This window comes from Epinephelus fuscoguttatus, linkage group LG21 (genome assembly GCF_011397635.1).
Source record: "Epinephelus fuscoguttatus linkage group LG21, E.fuscoguttatus.final_Chr_v1".
Taxonomy (NCBI): Eukaryota; Metazoa; Chordata; class Actinopteri; order Perciformes; family Serranidae; genus Epinephelus; species Epinephelus fuscoguttatus.
This window is the reverse complement of record NC_064772.1, coordinates 33,567,071-33,586,595: the sequence shown is the minus strand read 5'-3', so window position 1 is coordinate 33,586,595 and position 19,525 is coordinate 33,567,071. Positions and strand designations below refer to the sequence as shown.

General features: G+C 42.6%; 2 protein-coding genes across 2 annotated transcripts in view; one reads left to right on the top strand and one right to left on the bottom strand.

Annotated features, from left to right (window-relative positions):
* sspo (SCO-spondin) overlaps positions 1 to 9,749 on the bottom strand; it is a 103,801-nt gene extending 94,052 nt beyond the window's left edge. Inside the window, exons 1-13 of the mRNA XM_049565646.1 lie at positions 9,690 to 9,749; positions 9,307 to 9,391; positions 7,904 to 8,113; positions 7,393 to 7,475; positions 4,966 to 5,136; positions 4,632 to 4,855; positions 4,369 to 4,471; positions 3,273 to 3,431; positions 2,983 to 3,068; positions 2,676 to 2,801; positions 704 to 860; positions 326 to 578; positions 68 to 209 (exon numbers count right to left, since the gene is read on the bottom strand). Coding sequence (XP_049421603.1) covers positions 68 to 209; positions 326 to 578; positions 704 to 860; positions 2,676 to 2,801; positions 2,983 to 3,068; positions 3,273 to 3,431; positions 4,369 to 4,471; positions 4,632 to 4,855; positions 4,966 to 5,136; positions 7,393 to 7,475; positions 7,904 to 8,113; positions 9,307 to 9,391; positions 9,690 to 9,720 — 1,830 coding nt within the window. The 5' untranslated portion in view covers positions 9,721 to 9,749. The remainder of the gene's footprint in view (positions 1 to 67; positions 210 to 325; positions 579 to 703; positions 861 to 2,675; positions 2,802 to 2,982; positions 3,069 to 3,272; positions 3,432 to 4,368; positions 4,472 to 4,631; positions 4,856 to 4,965; positions 5,137 to 7,392; positions 7,476 to 7,903; positions 8,114 to 9,306; positions 9,392 to 9,689) is intronic.
* Positions 9,750 to 12,380: 2,631 nt separating this feature from the next.
* aoc1 (amine oxidase copper containing 1) lies at positions 12,381 to 19,318 on the top strand. The gene is made up of 5 exons (XM_049565510.1): positions 12,381 to 12,459; positions 13,017 to 14,555; positions 15,510 to 15,798; positions 16,077 to 16,209; positions 18,394 to 19,318. The coding sequence occupies exons 2-5, from the start codon at positions 13,019 to 13,021 to the stop codon at positions 18,661 to 18,663; spliced, it is 2,229 nt and encodes a 742-aa protein (XP_049421467.1). The 5' UTR covers positions 12,381 to 12,459; positions 13,017 to 13,018; the 3' UTR covers positions 18,664 to 19,318.
* The last annotated feature ends 207 nt before the right edge of the window (positions 19,319 to 19,525 follow it).

Here is a 19,525-nt window from a genome sequence, read left to right as displayed (position 1 = left end):
AGGCTGCCACACACACGAATACATCTTAGAGTGTAAATAACTTTGTGCATGGTTGCATGTATCTCACCTCCACAGCAGTGAAGGGACAGTCTCCTCCTTGTAGTGAATACCTCTTTTTGTCAAAGGTTGTCACCTGTAGCGCCCCCATCAGGCTGCACTGGGCTGCGCACTTCTCCCCAGTACACTGCCACTGGCCTGCTCTGCACACACTGGGAGGATAAAGAGTTTAAAGAGAAGGATGGAGATAAAGAAAGAGTGTGAATAGGTGGCAGAGACATACAGAGGACAAAGGGACTTAGGAGAGACACAAACAATTTTCCTTTACCATGTGTTGCATCTCTGCTGTATCCTGTCCCCTGACTGATAGGTGCGCCTGCGGTGAAAACAAGGACAATCATCTCTTTTCAGACAGAGTCCCTGGTGAAGGTAGAGGCCTGGCGGACACTCACAGCCCCCCACACACTCCTCCCTACACTGGCCCATGGTTGCAGCAAGACCAGGGGGCTGGGGAGACGCACAGCTGGGGGGACAGGAGGACACGCAGTCTGAGAACACCTGACCTCTGGGACAGACACGGCCTGGAGAGACAGAGACAGAGAGGACGAAACAAAGTCAAAGGATGATACTGGTGGCTTTGCATCATGTGTGTTTTACAATCCTGCTCCACAGTCAACATGACACTAAAATTGCTCTATTTCATTACCACATAGGGTGGCTGTCCTCCACAGTATGACGACATGTTGCTGGGCACACTCTCGGGCGTAGCTGGCCAGCGTGTCACACACTGCTGAATCTCTCTCTTTGGGTGGTAGGCTACAGTACAGGTAGAGACAGGTGTCTACGTACGCTGCTGGGTCCAACTGAAAGACACAAAGACACAAAGTTATCACATCTGGATTACTCAGCAGTACACAGTTTGACTCCACGGGAGTCAGAAATGTATGAAAACTGCACATAGTGAGTTTAAAGAAGCTGTAGGCAACATTCAGACCATATCTATGAGTTAGAGTCTGAGCCGGTATTGCCTGCACACAGCTCTTAACGCGGAGGTGGCTGAGCAGGCGGCTAGCAGCTAACTGTGCTAACAGCGTGAGTGGCGGTGCTAACACAACAGCAACAGTACTAGCAGAGCTAACAATGTTAATGTGGAGGGGGTCTGGAAGGTGGGTGGTAACCGTTGAATGAGCAGAGTGCAGAGTGGCGAGTAGCTAGCCAGATTGTATCTCAAACTGCGTACTTCCTTTAGTACACGTCAATTTAGTACACTATGTACACTACATTCCTCTTGTGTGATGCACTAATTTCAACAGGGTAGTGTTGTCTCAAATCGTGCACTGCCGTTCTGCACTTACCGGAAGTGACGACAGCTTTTTTATTTTTACCGCCTCTTCTTCTTCGTTGTCTTCTTTTAAATGGCGAATTGCAAATGGCCGATGGAGCATTATCGCTGACATCTGACCACTATCTTTGTCCACACAGAAACCAAACTTGCGCCACAACATCAATACTGATTAAAATGTGCTGCTGTAGCTAGGAGCAAGTTAGCTAGCTAGCAAATGTTAACACTCGCAGTATTGTCCACGGTACGAAATCATTACAGACCCAACAAACATTACTGACTGCTTCTATTCGACAACAGTATTGATACTTAATGCAGAAAACATATGTACCGAACAGGCTCCTTGTTGTCTCCAGCCGCCATGTCACAAGTTAATAAGTTTGCTACGTCACAAAGATGGCAACCACTGAGGGTGAGAAATGTCCGTCATTCTGCACTCAACTTTTGGAGCGTTTTGAGTCCACCAGTAGTACACTGCATCTTCCAATACTATGCAGTGTGAACACACTTAGTGCACGCAAAATATTAAGAGTTTAGTACAGAAGTATGCGATTTGAGACACACTGAGGGACTCACATGCACTAACATGGACGTGTGGCCGGACTGGCTACCACAACAAAAAACAAAGAAGCTCGGACTACAACACACACAGACGCAGTGTGACTTCATTCTTTGCTGAGAACGCCATTACTCCTCCGTCTTTACAGAGCAAAGCTTTTGCTCTGAATGCTGCACACTGTTCCTCCAATCAACACAGATACACGGTATTGACAGGTATTAGGGAAAATCTTTGCAAAAAATAAATAAATAGGATATGCAAACATGCAAATTATGCACTGCAATATGTTATTATATGAAAAAGGAGTGTAGTGAAAGGTGACACGTAAAGCCCGAGAGAGTTAGGTAATAGATATAGCCATATCTTAATTCATAAATTATTAACCAGAATTGTATCACATTTGTTCATTAATTTAGTGTCAGATAAGGCCGGAGAGATTTCAAAATGTTTTCTAGGCAATGCCAAGTGAAGCCTGAACTAAAACTAGTACTTATTTCTGCAAGAGACCCAAAGTGTTTTCCATGTAGCCAGTACACTTAAGGACAGTGTTTAACACAGTCCCATTGCTTGCATCTTTCTAAATAATTCTGCTCTAATAACTGACACCTTGTAAATGATTTACTTCCAGGAGCATTTTGATTTACAGCTGACTACAGACTTAAAAGAAATTCACTTGAGGCATCTGATTATATCCACCAGGACTGTGGACTTACAAACAAAGAGTTAGCAAACATTGGTAATGCCGTGTGACTGTGATAAGCATCAGGGGTGTCTGACCCGGAGGTGGCAGTGTGTGAAGGGGTTTTCCAGCAGTCGGTGACACGCTGACTCTGCTTGCCTGCGTAGGGCAGGGTCTCCTGATACATCACAGCTGTGACCGAGCTCAGCTGCGTCGCTGCAGCCCTGAGGGAAGCGTGGGACACAGAGAGGCTCAGTTACCAAGGATGCATCTCGTTGACACACTGAATGCAATAGAAACATCACAGAACTCAGCATTCACATCATGTCTCATGAAAAAAATGAACAAAGAGCTACAATGGTGCAAATAAAGTGAAATACTCATTCATTGCATTCAGTGCAGTACTTCATTCTGCTGGTCAGGAACTTTCCAGGAGTTGCCGAAGCTGGCGGCGTACTGGGACACAGTTCCACCCATTGTGGTGAAATCATCTATGGCACCAAGATACAAATAGGTTACACATGCACTGCAAAGATGTTTGAATATTAAAACTTAGAGTTGGGGTTAGCTGAGTGAAATCAAGACAAAATTAGGAACATATAACCCTGGGTCAGCGACAGTAAAAACACATTACATCGTGACTCTTGAGGGTGTTTGTATGTATGCATCTACTGCAGCAGTTGCACTTTCCGCACCGTCAGCATTGTTGTTGTAGACTCCACAGAGCCCCCTGGTGGCTGCCAGGTGCTCAGCGGTCACTGTCAGGTAGACGGTGTTCGTCAGGTCAAACTTCACCCTCACCCCCAGGCCGCTCTCCACGAACACAAAGTCTCCCAGCCAATGAACACTCACTCCTGTAAGAAATTTAAAAATGTTTTTTGTCGTTGCAAGTTTCTACTTTGCTGTGCAACATTGTTGATCAACAGCATTTAAGTTTTGTAAGGTCAGTGAATAGTATTTCTAGTGGCGGTACATCCATCCATCCAAACATTACTTAGTCAATTGATATGAAGTCAAGAGGAATCAGGAGATGATGTAAAAGTGCGGGGCATGACTGCCAATACGTACACCCAAAATGTTTGTAAATTTGACACAAACAGAAATATGTTTTCTATAATGACAAATTGTACTCTTGAATAGATGAGGTACTCTCTAATGTTATTTGTTAGATAAGCCAGTGGACGATAAGCTTCTGGGGGCAACTGCCAATATTGCCAGAGTTCTGGTGTAGCAAGCAAGTATCCAGGCCAAGACCTCTTCTTCCATGGGCTGGTCATTTCGGCTAATCTCTAGTCTCTATGAACACATCTGCATACCTCTATCTGAAAGCGGACATATTTTTCAACAAAAAATTGCTATAAAGTTAAGTTGTCGTCGTTGGATATCCGATGGGTTCAGAGACTGTCTTTTGGCCGATGTGTTCTGCATTGCTTTCCACACAGACTGTTTACCTGCCACTTAAAAACACTTGTGATACCGAAACCTTGTACGCTTGCCTACTGATTCTGCATGCATGCACATGCAGATATCTGTTTATTGAGATTAGATATTTATTTTCTGTAGATGCAACACACATATACAGACCTAGATCTATTGGCCCATCTTCCCCAAAAGTTGTGCAATAAGAAATTAAAATTAAGATATCAATTTATTAAGAAGTACAATGTTGTAAGTACATTTGGCTCCGATGATTCAGTGCAAATAACCTAACAATGTGTCATGCCTCATTGACAATATCAGACAAGAAATGGCACGAAGACAGAACTTTACTGACAACTAAAAATAGTTTACCATTTTGGAAGAGCGGTTCTCCATTTGGAACGGTGAGGTTGTTCAGCGTTAAGTTCTTGTGATGAATTGAAACCAAATCCAGACCCAGCATCATCTTCAGAGCCTGAAACCAGAGGGCCACAGACACATTAACATGTATGTATATACACACAAAACAAGTTATATGCCTACATATCATTGGTCATGTACACTAACTGATGGTGACTATTACTGGGAAAAGACTATGCCGCTAATAATTCAACAGTGGAATCCATGTTTCACACCTTACTGCAGTCTCCTCTCGCATCACACACTGTGCTGATGTAGACTGCCCAGGTGCCGTCAGTAGATGACGCCAGCAGGTAAGTGCAGCTGCCCTGGAAATGGAAGTGCTTCCTGTCAAAAGTGCGGTAGTGAGCTCCGCCCCAGGACATGCAGGTGGCCGAGCTCTGAGGCACCCTGACGCTACCCAGGAGACCACCACGCACCAGAGGGGAGGACTGGGAGTCTGGAGAGAGTTTGAGGGAATTCAAGAAAATTTGAAGAGCAGTATTCAACAGTGTGGGTTCAGTATGTGTGCATGCATTTGTGTGCAGATGTGCGTGGATGCTCTCTGACCAGGAAGAAGAGTGTAGGTGCAAGACAAGCAGGTCTGGTCAGATGCGTTCCTCCAGCTCAGCCCCCACAGGCTGCTGCAGCACTGCTCCATGGGCATGAGAGAGGAGTTATGAACCCCAGGGAACTCCTCACAACTCCATGTGGAGTAACACTGGCCACGCACGCCCACACCTGGGAGAAAGAGGACGGAGAGAAAAGGTAAGAAACAGAATGAAGGAAGTAAATAGAGAGGAAAAGGGTTAAGAGACAGGGGAATGAAAAAAAACATTAGAGAACAGTCACTGTCTTTAGATCTTTAAAATAAATGAGATACCATCGGAGGTGCTTTATGCCTTGATTTCCAGTCTTCTGTGCCTGCACCTGCACCTGAATCCAGAAACTGCCACTGTCCCTGTAACCAGTAACTCTGACCTGGAATCTGCATCTACAGTCAACAGAAGAACACTTTCTGGAGGTGGGGAAGGCTGTGGCTCAGAGGTAGAGCAGGTCATCCACCAATCAGAGGATCAGCAGTTTGATCCCCAGCTTCTCCAGCCACATCTCGAAGCATCCTTGGGCTAGATACTGAACCCCAAGTTGCTCCCAAAGGCTGTTCCATCATTGTGTGAGTGCAGGTCAATGGTTACCGAGAAGCAGGTGGCACCATGTATGTATGTAGCCCTAGCCACCAGTATGTGAATGGGTGAATGTGATATGTAGTGTAAAACGCTTTTAGTAATTGGAAGACTACAAATTTGGAATGGTGACAGTTGTTGCCTGTGAACTGAATGTTCGTTTCACTATCATAAGTAATCTCTAATGTTGTTTCCAAGAGTTTGGCAGTACATCCAACCTTCCTGAGAACTGCAGACCATGTGTTACCACATCAGCTTAGGACATCAACATCCGGCTTCTTCACATGCAAAATTTCCTAATACTGGCCACCATAAAAGGTGATGCAACAGTTGCAACCAGAGAATTTCAGGACAAGGTGCACCTGTGTGGTAATGATGCTGTTTAATCAGCATTTTCATATGCCACACCTGTCAGGCTGTCAGGATGGGTTATGTTGGCAAAGGGCTCACTGATATGGCTTTAAACAAAGCTGTCAACAAAATTTGAGAGAAATAAGCCTTTTGTGCACACACAAAAAATTTGCTCTTTTATTTCAGCTCATGAAAAATGGGAGCAAATACAACAACATCCGACAATCCATTGGTCCGACAGCCCATTGTTCCTACCATATAAAACCCATTGTTCCGAAGTCCCGTTGTTCCGAAATCATCATGATGCCCTGTGGTTAAGGTCTGGTTAGGTTTAGGCACAAAACCACTTGGTTAGGGTCAGGAAAAGATCATGGTGTGGGTTAAAATGAAAAAGAAAGTGACAAACACATAAGCCGTGAGCCTGCTTCGCCTCAAACCTTTCCCAGCTGACCCAGAGCCGGTCGCGGCGCACCATCAAGGGAGAAATACGCCCACTGGGAGCCGTTCAGCACCGCGGAGAGCTCCCCACACAACCCGGACCCCAGAGTTAACAACAGGAGGTTATGGCGTTTTTATTCTCTCCTCTTTATGACTTGTATCTCAACCAGTAGCCTGCTTTTGTTGCGTTTGCTGATCCTCTATGGTACACCAATACAGTATAGCCTAGTATAATCACATATCAGAACAACGGGATGTCGGACCAACAACATGGCGCCATTTTAAATATGGTTCTTTCTCTGCTGTAGTTCTTTCTTTCTCCAGTTATGCACGCCCTCCACCTCCCCATCACCAACTAGTCTTTATGGATTCATCAGCCTCATAGACCATCAGCCTCAGAGTCATCATCCATCACCATCACCACCAGCGTCTGGACTCCATGGGGGGATTAATCTTGCTGCCACTCAGATGTCCCTCAATCACAAAATATCTCCCTCTAGTGTCCAAGCGCTAAAGACTTCTTTTTTTTTTAAAGATATTTTTTGGGCATTTTTAGCCTTTATGTGATAGGACAGACAAGTGTGGAAGGGGGAGAGAGAGAGAGAGGGAGTGACATGCAGCAAAGGGCCACAGGCTGGATTCGAACCCAGGCCGCTGCGGCAACAGCCTTATATATGGGGCGCCTGCTCCACCACTAAGCCACCGACGCCCCGTGCTAAAGACTTCTGTTAAATCTTAGTCAGTACAAATCATCTGTTAAGCTGTTGACTCATATTCTATATTAAATATTATCTTTACTTGATTCTTCTGTCTCTCCCTTTTGAAATAATATGACAGTTTGTTTTCTAAGTTTCACACTGTACAAAAGTTCAGATTGTTTTTTTTAATGACTTGTAGGTCATGGTTTCATTTATATTTCCCACTCATCACTAAATATGAAGTGTTTTATAAACCTAATGTACTGTTATATTTTATAAAATAAGCATGATGCTGTACATGGAAGTGATTTGTTTCTTGTCCTCACCCTCAGCGCAGCGTGGTCCACCCCAGCCCTCACAGCACGTCCTCACTGTCTTGTTCACCAGCTGGTTCTCCATCTCTGGGGGCCTGAAACCGACAGACACAACAGGTGAATATTCTCCTCCTTTTGGTGTACAAAGGCTTGACTATTGCCCACTATCTTATACTTTACAGGTAACATGTTACCCTTTAGTGCAAGGCACATAGATTCCTTGGTTGCACCTTCAGAAGTACAAAATTTACCCAAGCTGATCAAAGTTCAGTGTTTTGCGAAATGTCTCACTTCTATAAAGGCAGTAACTCCTGCACTGGATTCCTTGTCAAGTTATTTTACCAGGAGGGTGTGAATATGTGCAAACATTTGAGGATTGCTTTTTCATATGATCAATACTGCCACAATGCTTTTTAACTTTTAATGACCTGATAATGCCCTGAGTGATTCTGTTTACAAGAAATTCTTCCTTGAGGCTAAGAGACAGGCCAACACAGTGACAATAACTCAACTTTTTACTTACTTGTACAAGAAACAGGACGCCTTGGGACCCTGTTGTTTGTAGTACAGTGCGATGCCATCGTCACCCCCGTGCTTGACACGCATCCTGTCTACGTCGAGCCTCCAGCCCTGGGTGTTGTACTGATACACCTCGGAACAGCTCACTTCAAGCTGCAGACGTGGAGACAGGACTCGCTCCACTCTCTCCTCCACTGTGTGTTCACACCAGTGTCTGGAGCACAATACACAGATTTAATGTCCTTTTTAATACTTCATTTTCAAGGGCATTACTGTGCACAAAGGTAATTGTATAACGATTAATTGAAGGTCCTGAATTCTGTGGACAAGAAGGAGATACTGCCCTACAATGATCCCCATTATAAAACTCATACCAAGACCGTAACGAACAGAGTTAGTTAGCATTTCTGAAGAGGCTGCATTTAGGCTCGTTTATGAAAATAAATCAGAATAAGTATGAAAATATTATCAGTAACCATGTTCTTATGTTAACGTTATGGCATAAAACAGATTTATAAATTGCTTACTGATACAGAGACCAGCACCTTTTTTTCTATAGTGCATTTTTAATAGAATAATAGTGAGGAGCACTACAATATTATCCCACTTGTTGCATGCAACTGCTCAACACTTGCATGCGCACCAGTCTATGACAACACAATAATGAATGTACTGTAGCTCAGACTAAACCCAGAGTGCTATTAGCACCTTAACAACTTTATCTTCAACATGGATTCTAATGTAAGTTTTGGACTTATCATATCTATTGTAGTCAAGACCACCTAAACCAAGACCAAGCCATGACCAAGACCAGAGTGTACTGAGACCAAGACATGACCAAGATTTTGAGGGGATGAGACCGAGTTAAGACCAAGACCAATGCAGGGCGAGTGCCACACTTATGATAAAATGTGGAATATGTACGTAAACTTTAGGAACTGTAGATCCACATCACCATAAAACAACCACAGAAAACAAATGAAGATTCCTCTTAATTTTCATTTTTTATTTTGCCATCTACTGTATATACGTGTGTATATTATTAAAAGGAATTAATTTTATACGTGGGAATTTTCCTTTGTTTTCTGTAAGCAAAATGTAGACACTAAGGAGCTGAAATCAACATGCACAGGCAATTTAGTGATAACCCCCCACTTGTGGTCTTGGCTGGTTTTGAAACAAAATCTTGGGAACAAAACCAGCCAAAGTAAAAATGCAGTCAAGTCCAAGACAAGACCGAGACCTTTAAAAAGTAGTCTTGAGATGAAGAGTAATTTCAATTACTACAACACTGTTAAAACTGAGTTTCTCAGAGAGTTAGGACACTTCTCACTTTCCTTTCCTCAATACCTCAGTATACTGTATAGCCTACAATATGTGCTCCATCCTGCTCTGAATCATGCTCACCCTGCTCCCATCACTGTCTGCAGTCCAAGCAGAGTCAGTAGTAGTGTCTCCATGGCTCTCTCCTGAATGTTTGTGCCTAAAATTCCTGTAAAAAAAAAAGTTTGGATTCAAGTTTTTTATTCTCAATATTTGTGATTAGACATCTTGTTATCAATTTGAAATCATCAATGTTGCCATGAAGGCTCAAAAATTAAATTCTTCCTGACATTTAGTAGTAAAAGTCAGGCAGGTTTACAGCCTCTTGTGTGGACTTTAACCAGTCAGACGATTGATTATAATGCACTGTCATTGTGTGTGATCAAACAAATCCGTATAACATTACTTGCATGTAGACATGTTTCTGTAATCCAAATCCTGATACAATTAATGCAAGGTGTACTTACTTTTGAAGTGCTTTTGGGAAATCATTTCCATAATAAGTCCTTAGCTTGTTAATCGATATTTAAGTTTATATGGGCTCTGTTTCCTTTTGTTCGGTCATTATTCTTCTTTGCTGTTCTGTCCAACAGAATGTGAAACACTCCTCGGTGATGCTTTGCCTTATAGGGGGAGCGGAGCCCCAGATGCAGGGTTTTAAATGTGGGGGGTGACTCAAGGGATGTACAGTAGCATCTGAACCCACTGCCATTGGATATAAGTAGCAAGGTCACAGCTGGGATGGCAGGCATTGGTCACCGGACCTGTGACGGACACATCCACTGACTTTGCCCCGTCAAACATTACAGGACGCTGGAGGTAATGGCGGGGGTGGTGGCGCCTCAGCCCCAGAATAAAGAGATGTTTGTCAGAGCCTAATCCTGTAAAGAGAGGCGTTTCGGGAAGGATGATGAGGGCATTTATTCAATGAAGCGTGTCAACAGACACGGGACTGAAGGCTTTTAGACTCACCAGTATCCAAAGTCTGACCTCCTGACCCTGGAGCGAGGAAGCTCAAACACAGCTGTCACCACAGTACTCCCTTAGCCTGAGCCTGGAGAGGTGTGTGTCATAATTGACTTCCCAGCAAACTCTTTATTGCAGCCTTGGATACATTGTGTGTCTTAATAGAGACATAAATGAGTTTTGTCACTTTGTTAGTTTAGTGATTCGTCACCATCTATAAGAAGAAGGGAAAGAGGAGTGTGGATTGAGACAGAGAGGGTGGTTGAGGGTGCAGGTTATATTAATCTTACATTCAGAACATGCTGCTGAAAAGTAAAGCCTGCTGTTCCTCTAATGGCCACTAGAGGCTGGCTCCAAGAGTGAGTCAATCCCTATAGACACAAATGTTAAAGTGCCCAACTTTGTAGCAGAAATATACATGATTACAGCCTGGTATAGAAAATGGTTTTGGTCTCTATTGCTAATGTCAGCATCCATGACCACTGTATAGGGCTTGAATTTTTTTTAGCACTCAACCATTGAAATTTAAACAGGGCTTAAAGTTATGCATATTTAAGATGTTGCTTTAAGTAACAGGCTGGCTGCGAGGCTACGAGTTAGATCCACCCTTCACTCGTCCACAGCTCCACCCTCTCATCCAAATCACTTCTGGCTCCCAAAAAACCCAAGATGACGACAGCCAAAATGCTGAACTCAAGGCTTTAAAACAAGAGTCCACAAATGTGTTGGTGGCCTCACGATACCCATGTCTGTTATTTTATACAGTCTACAGTCTACAGCCATGCTAGAGGCCCAGTGATACATATACACAGAGATACCAATACTAATGCTAATGTCAGCATACTGATATGCTCACAGTGACCAAGTATTATGTTTTTCCATAACCATCTTAGTTTAACATTTTCGGTTTTGCACTAAACAGAGAAAACAACTGAGGCTGGGAATGATTAGCTTGTAAGGTATTTGGTCATAAATCAGAGTACTGATGGTGGTGCTTGGTGAAAAGTCAGGGGATTACCAAAGGTTATCACAAGTCATCCTGTGGGGGATGTTTAAAAGTGTGTACCGCTGTCATGGTAATCCAACTGATGGGTGTGGAGACAGTTCCCCAAAAACTGGAAAATGGAAAGTTAGGGGATTACCAAAGTCAGTAGGATTCATGCTTTGGGGACCATGAATGCACACTGGCACTGCAGCAACTATCACACTACTGACAGTACAAGTGTGACAACAATAACAGCCAAAGTTATAATACAATAAATAAAAAAGACCTGTTTAACCGGTTGAATGAGGTATGTATAAATGTGCTGTGACTGTTTAAAAGACTTAATAGACACTTCTTCTTGATAAAGACTGCTCTCATTGCCAAACAACCCTCTATATAAGAAGAAAACATTTTTCAGTTGAATGAAGATGAAAAAAAAACCCAAGACTTTAAGTTGTTTTTATAACAAACTCTCAGACAATGTGTGCGTATATCTGCATCACCTCTCTCTCACTATCACACAAACTTTGGTTTCTCCCTGGGCTTCATTAAATTTAAATTTGTACGGAGCGTCGGTGGCTTAGTGGTAGAGCAGGCACCCCATGAACAAGGCTGTCACCACAGCGGCCGGGTTCAACTCCAGCCTGTGGCCCTCTGCTGCATGTCACTCCCTCTCTCTCTCCCTCTTTCACACTAGCCTGTCCTATCAATTAAAGGCCAAAAAGCCCAAAAAAAAATTTAAATTTGTACAATTTATTCATATCGTGATCTGCATATATAATAACTGTAATTAATAAGTAGTTTTTTCTTTTATTGTAAATCAGTTTCCTTTCCTATTCATTATGTTTTACATTTTATTGCTCTGTAAAGCACTTTGAATTGCCCTGGTGTATGAAATGTGCAATACAAATAAAGCTGCCTTGTCTTGGTGACCTGCCATCAGCTTAATTACATCTTTCACTTTGCTCTTTAAAATCATTTTTATGTCTTTCTATATTGCCTTGTGTTTTTTAAATTCCTTTTACTGTATGTCTTATGTAAAGCAATATGAGTTGCCTTGAAGGTGCAATACAAATAAACTCGCCTTGCCTTCTGTACCTATTTCATCATATTTACAACACACTGTTGACCAATCAGCCTCCGTCACTGCAAAGTAGGTGGCTAAATATAAGCAGCAGTGCACTGATTCCTGTTTCCATAAGAACGATTCTTTGATTGCTGAAGCAAGGGGACACGACTGATCAACCTTACTTTACAAACTGCTGAGAGCAAGTGGACGACTACAGGTGCAGTAGCTTTGTCTATTTCTTTGATCCAGATTCAGAGGTGCAAGAAAGGAAGCATGGGGAGTCATTAACATTAATAACATTATTACATAAATGCTATTGCGTAAACATATTATACAATCTAATTAATTCTGCAGAATGTGACGAATTGCATTGAGACCTTGATTGGAATTTTGAAACTGAATGCAGTTTATCTCATAAGTGTGCAGCATAAAACAGTGCAGGAAGATAAACAGGGAGCAGTGGGAGGAACACTGTTGACTGCGAGTGTCAGAGGCTGATATATAGTGTATGTGCTCCTTTGGAGACGTAGAGGAGAGACTGATATGATTAAAGCAAATAGAGTTAAGGGATAGAGCAAGAAATGCTTATCCGGCTGTGAGGAAGAAAGACAGATGAGTCAGGAGTGTCCTTGGAATTCTGCAGGAGAGATGTTACTTGAGGTTGTGATGCTTTAGGCTTTAGAACAGTCTGCGTTTGAATTCACTCAACATATCCAGTTTTTCTCCCTCTTTCACTAAATTCATGCTGGATATTCTTTTCTCATTATCTTACAGCCATGAGGCTTCTCTGTCCACTGATGCTGATCTGCTTGGCTGGTTGTAGTGCCTCTAGATCAAGAGACTGGGCCCATCATGGTGCCCCCATGTTTGCCGACCTCACAGCACGTGAGATGAAAGCTGTCCGGGCCTACCTGCACGGTATTCCGGAAATGGAGCTCACCGATGCTCGTAGCAATACTCTGAAGAAAAACAGCATCATCCTGATGGAACTTCATGTGCCAAGGAAGCATGAAGCCCTGAGAGCTCTGGACCGTGGGCAGGCCAAACCCCCTCGTCAAGCTCGTGTGATCATCCAGTTTGGAAACCAGACTACTCCCAACATCACTGAATACATCGTCAGCCCTTTGCCATCCCCAAAGTCCCACAAAGTCAAGATGTTCAAGGGGGATAGGCCTATCCACTTTTACTCGAGGCCCGTTACTGCTGCTGAGTATCACCATATTAGTGAGATCCTCGGGAAGATAACAAAAAAAGCTCACAAGCTCCTGTTTGAAAGCACAGGGGGGTTTTCCTTTACTAACTGCTCTGACCGCTGCCTGACATTCTCAGATGTAGGTCCCCGTGGGTTGGGTCCAGGTGAAAGGAGAACCTGGATCATATTGCAGAAGTTCGTGGAGGGTTATTTCATTCACCCAGTTGGGTTTGAGGTACTGATCAACCACCAGGACTTGGATCCAGAAAAGTGGACCGTTGAGAAGGTCTGGTATAACAGTATGTACTTTGACAGTGTTGAGGAACTGGTTGAAAAATATGAATCAGGAGGTGTGGAGAAGATCAAACTGCCTGATCATGATGATAATGACCTCTACTCTACCTACATCCCCCGGGGTCACACTAACACACCCACTAATATCCATGGGCCAAAGCTTGTCGAGCCTCAGGGGCCTCGATATCACGTTGACCGCAACTTTGTTGAATATGCCGGATGGTCTTTCACCTACAGAGTCCGCACAACAGCTGGGCTTCAAGTCTTTGACCTGCGTTTTAATGGAGAAAGGATTGCCTATGAGATCAGCCTCCAAGAAGCTATTGCGTTCTATTCTGGTGATACTCCCGCAGCTATGCAAACCAAGTACATAGATGCTGGCTGGGCAATGGGGAGCTCAACCTACGAGTTGGCACCTGGAATCGACTGTCCAGAATTAGCCACCTTTGTTGACCTTTACCACTACTTTGACACAGACAAACCTTTGCACCACAAAAATGCACTCTGTATTTTTGAGATGACCACTGCTATGCCTTTGAGAAGGCATTTCAACTCCAACTTCAACGGGGGATACAACTTCTACGCAGGGCTGGAAAACCATGTTCTGGTGTTGCGGACAGTCTCGACGGTTTACAACTACGATTACATATGGGACTTCCTCTTATACCAGAATGGGGTGGCAGAGGTAAAGGTCAGCGCCACCGGATACATCCACTCCACTTTCTTTACACCTAACGGACTTCACTATGGTAACAAGGTGTACAACTATGTGCTGGGTAACCTCCACACACACCTCATCCATTACAAAGTTGACCTGGATATTGCTGGTGAGTATTACGGTACAATTAGCAAGTTTTTTAGATCACTTTTTAAGCAGTAACTCTTTGTTGACCATTGACCGTCTGTACTTCATAAAAAAGGCTTAATTCAAGATCAGTGGAAAACCCAGCCAAGTGTCTTGTAAATTACCGCCATACTGGAGGATTCTGCACCTCACAATTTATGTCAAATGTATCAGTACCTTTATGTACCAAGGTGGAGAGTAAGGGTGTAATGAATCAAACTCACATAGGAGACAGGAGTTTAAATCCTGTCATGCCCTATAATCAACATAGCCATGATCTTTCCCCAATCCCCAAATATCACCGTTGCCCAAACCTGACCATACCTTAACCATTATATATATGCCATAACCACAATCCTTTCCCATGCCATAGTTGCCATTCACAGATATTGTACTGATCATAGAAAAACTTTGGTGGTAAACATAATCCTGTGATGCAGAATCCTCTGGTATTGATGTTCTCGTTTGGCAATGGGATTGGAAAAAAACTCATCACATAATATTTTACAAACTCAGTCAATGGGCAACAAGTATGACCCCACTGTGGTCTTTAAAGAACAGTGGTGACTTATTATTGTCCTTAAAACAATCTCAACACAATCTCAGTGTGTTTATTGTGTTTATCTTGAAGCTGTGAAGGCTGTAAAATGAGGTGAAAGAAAGGGCAAACAGAGACTTAACTTTCAGTCTTTTATTGATGCCAATCCAGGTAACATGGTCTTGACTTTACCCTGTCATAAAGACAGTCTTGGACAGCCTATCAAGTTTGTAAGACTGTTTTAAAATGTGTGATAAAGGCTATCTGTGATCAAGGCTATGTGCCATACACAATTCAATTCTGATGCAAAAGTAAATATACTGTACAGTGACTTAACAGACTGCTTAAACCTTGACATCTAACTTCTACTGTAAACTCTTTGCCTTCACTCTGGCACAGGTCGGGAGAACAGCGTTGAGTCAATTGATCTGAAATTCGTCAACTTCACAAACCCCTGGAGCCCGAAGAATTTCGTCGTCCAGTCCAAACTTGAGAAGACACTGCATGAGACCGAGCGATCTGCCGCTTTCCGCTTCGGCAAAAAGTTCCCCCGCTATGTGCACTTTTACAACCCCAGTGAGAAAAATAAATGGGGACACCAGAAGGGTTACCGTATTCAGTTTAACTCACATGCCAACAGCGTTCTGCCAAAAGACTGGAAAGAGGAAAATGGCATCACCTGGTCAAGGTAATAAAATATTTCCTCTTATGTTGCCTTAAAAAATATATGATGTAGGGTAAAATATTTACACCCAATATGTCATGTTTTTATGGTTGCCACCATTCCAAATGTCTTCTCTATCATCACATTTACCCCAAATTCGGTCATATTTGTTCACAGCTCCCCGTCGGAAAGGGCTGTTGGCGGCTTTGGTGTCATTACTCTGTATGAATTCTTTATGTGTAAGCTGTCAGAATGACAGGTAACGTAAAAAACTGATTGCATGGTGGACTGTCTCTCTGCAGGTATCCTCTGGCTGTGACTCGTCATAAAGATAGTGAAGCCAGCAGCAGCAGCATTTACACCCAGAACGACCCCTGGGATCCTACTGTGTCCTTTGAGGACTACATCCGCAACAATGAAGACATAGTCAACAAGGTACAGTAGTGAACATCCTGTCCACAATAAACACAAGAGTAACATCAGTGATGTTGGGTTGGGTACCGAAACTCGGTACTTTTTGTACTTGGTACCGATTCATGTCGGTACTACCGAGTACCGATTCACTTAAAATGAAACGGTGCCAAATTTCGGTTCCTGAGGTGGAGGCGGAGCGAGAGCGCATGACTGGCACCTCAGACTCAGCAACAATGGCGACAAAAACAATGTGCGGACAAAAGTTAACGTGCAGCACTGTTCCTAAATGTTCTCAATAAAATGTTGAAACTGAGAAGTTTAGACTATGGGCTCGAACGACGCATAGTGCGTCCACATCGTGGATGGTTGGACGCATAGTGCGTCCAACAGCAGAATTGTAGCTTTCCGACAAGGCTTTTGTCGGTAATCCAGTGTTTTCACAGCGAAAAATTACAATAAAATGATGTATAACAGAGCTTTCATACATCTCTGCACACACATTACTCTTGGATGGATTACTCACAAACGCAGGCTCGCACAGAAATGCCACGCATATCACATGAAAGCGCAGGACCACACACATCATTGTGCTGTCATCCCATCACGCTCTAAGTACAGATTGATTGTCTACAAAATAAAAACCTGACGAATTTCTTTACAACCCATTATACAGATCTTGTTATCAGTCACTTCATATGATGAGGAATATCGTATCTTACCACGTCTTAGGCTTGCGTGTGTTTCTCCCTGTCTATCCACATTTGTAGTCCGGCTTTCAAGATGCAAATATCTCCATATTGTCCAGTTGACACTCCATCAAACTTTGTATGACAAGACCAGGCACTTCACCTTTGTGCACCCAGACAACTGCAGCCTAATTCTGCATCCTGACAGGGCCGTAGTCACCATATACATTGAGGGGGACACGTGCCCCCCCACCAATGCCCAAAATGCCCCCCAATATATAACTGAAACTGAAAAACAAATATTATCTTGGAGGACATCATTGCACTTGGGTGACTATTTTTCAATGATCTTAGATGTAAATATTGCATGTTTCTTTCAGATAAAACACATTTTTGACTTGTGAATGAGTCAATGGAATTTCTTGCAATAATGAAAAAATACTGGCAATCATGTCCGCCTGGCACAAACCACATGTTTTGGACAGCTGTGAAGTGACAGAATGTCCCAGCATCATGGTTCTTATATTGCCAGATTCCAGAGAGTCTCCCCTCTTCATATATGGCAGAATATGTCAACTTCCAACTTGCTATGGTGAGATACATGAAAAAATGTAAGAATTGAGGCACACAGATTTGTTTTTTTCATTGATATAAAAATTAATATAAAATACAGGCACATAGAAGGACATGGAATGATGATGCAAATCTGGTTAGCCCAGATTGTCCTGAAAAAACAGGATACTGCATGTGTATGTAGCCTTTATAATGACTGTGATATGAGCTTAGAAGTAAAGGCAGTAAAAATACCCCAAAAACGCCTAGGGCCCATAGGGTTAAAAAGTACCGAAATAAGGTACAATTTGGTACCGGTACAGAATTCCAGATACCGGTACCGGTACCGTATCGGTTCAATTATGAACGGTACCCAACCCTACAAACAAACAAAATTGTTTTCCAAAATGTTGAACTATTCCACTGAAAAATCCAACACACCTCATTTCATATTTCAAACACAGTCCCCATATGTTAAAGAACACTTAACAAGTACAGATCATTTGAAAACCAGTGAGAAAAAGTTTATCGACAACCTTACTGTATCAAACAATATCATCTTGTGATCACCACCATCTACAGTAACAGTTCAGTTACAATTCTGTTATGTGGTTTTTGAGATTTGGGGGGTTAGTGATGATTAAAGCAAGACAACATACTCAGTCCCTTTTTTACTGGTGCAAGGCGTCACAATTCACTAATGGACAGAATCCTTTGTGATGTTTCACATGGATTCTTAGAAATGTGGTTTACATTTCAGGGGTGGGGGTGTTTTTCTGGGAGGTTACGTCATTGGTCTAAATTTGCTTTTCCGAAAAGAATCTGTTCATCAGCTCTGCTCACTCTCCGTCATGGTGACTCACCAATGCTGACATTTTCTTTCTGTTTACACTCTTAAGTAGATAAAAACCACTTAATGTGTCCTATTCTGAAAATTCTAATGTAATGTTTGCCCTCCTGTGTGCAGGACCTGGTCGCCTGGGTGACAGTGGGCTTCCTCCATGTGCCTCACTCAGAGGACATCCCCAACACGGCAACACCCGGCAACTCAGTAGGCTTCATCCTCCGACCCTTCAACTTTTATGACGAAGACCCTTCGTTGGCGTCCAGAAGCACCATCATTGTCCGGCCGGGACCGGACGGCAAGCCCAAGGTCCAGAGATGGACACCTGAGGTCATAGGTCACTGTGTGACAGACAAGCCATTCCAATACAATGGCACTTACGCAGGAGTCTAGATGTATGTTTGGGGGTTTTCCAAAAACTATGTTTGCTCAAATATCATATCAAGTAAATTACATGAGTATCTCAAATTAATAAGAATCACTTGTAGTACATATGGTCAGATGTTACGTCTTACGATCTGAAAATGTTCAATTTTTTTTTTGCAAAATTTAAATTTCTGAAAGAAACTCAATCCATGTAATTATTAAAAAAAATGAAATAAAGTAAGAAAACTGACACTGTGTGATTTTTTCTTTTATAAATGAGCCCTTTGCAGTTGGTCACATTTAGTCAATATTAATTATTTAACTCCACACATTGCCCTTACTTTCAGAGTAATATAAATCACATGCATGTCTTCATCTTGCCTGCTGTGTCGAACGAAAAAAAAAATGGATTCATAACCCAATTTCAGGGACGTAAATATAGATAATGCAGACAGTGAGGTCGCACAGGGGCCTGTGAGAATGGGCCCTTATCAGTGATTGCCACCTTAGAAATGTTGCTACGTTCAAAGAAGAACTCAAAAAGGTGCATTTGCTATATATGCCCTTGAAAAAGACAAACACATCTGTGTCATGTTTGTTTGTAAAATAGCCAGTAGCATCTGTAAGAATTATTCAACATAAACTATTAATAAACTATTAAAGAATTAAATTAAATGATCAATTTCTTATTTTTGTTGTGTGTTTTTTTTCTGTGTCACATACACATTCAGTGATGATTGCTGGGTAATATATATGCTGATGTTGCCCAGTATTGAGTCTCTATTTGATTATGTAACAAAACAATATGTTCACAATAGCGTGCATTAGAGCCCATTGTAACTACCTAACACCACTGCCCAAATCATACACATGTAAAGTTAAACTTATA

What these genes read in the sequence shown, in the direction of transcription:
- aoc1 (XM_049565510.1), top strand. Translation starts at nt 13,019, where the DNA reads ATGAGGCTTCTCTGTCCACTGATGCTGATCTGCTTGGCTGGTTGTAGT. An exon ending in AGTTGACCTGGATATTGCTG is followed by an intron (nt 14,556 to 15,509) that starts GTGAGTATTACG and finishes ACTCTGGCACAG; the next exon opens with GTCGGGAGAACAGCGTTGAG. An exon ending in AATGGCATCACCTGGTCAAG is followed by an intron (nt 15,799 to 16,076) that starts GTAATAAAATAT and finishes GTCTCTCTGCAG; the next exon opens with GTATCCTCTGGCTGTGACTC.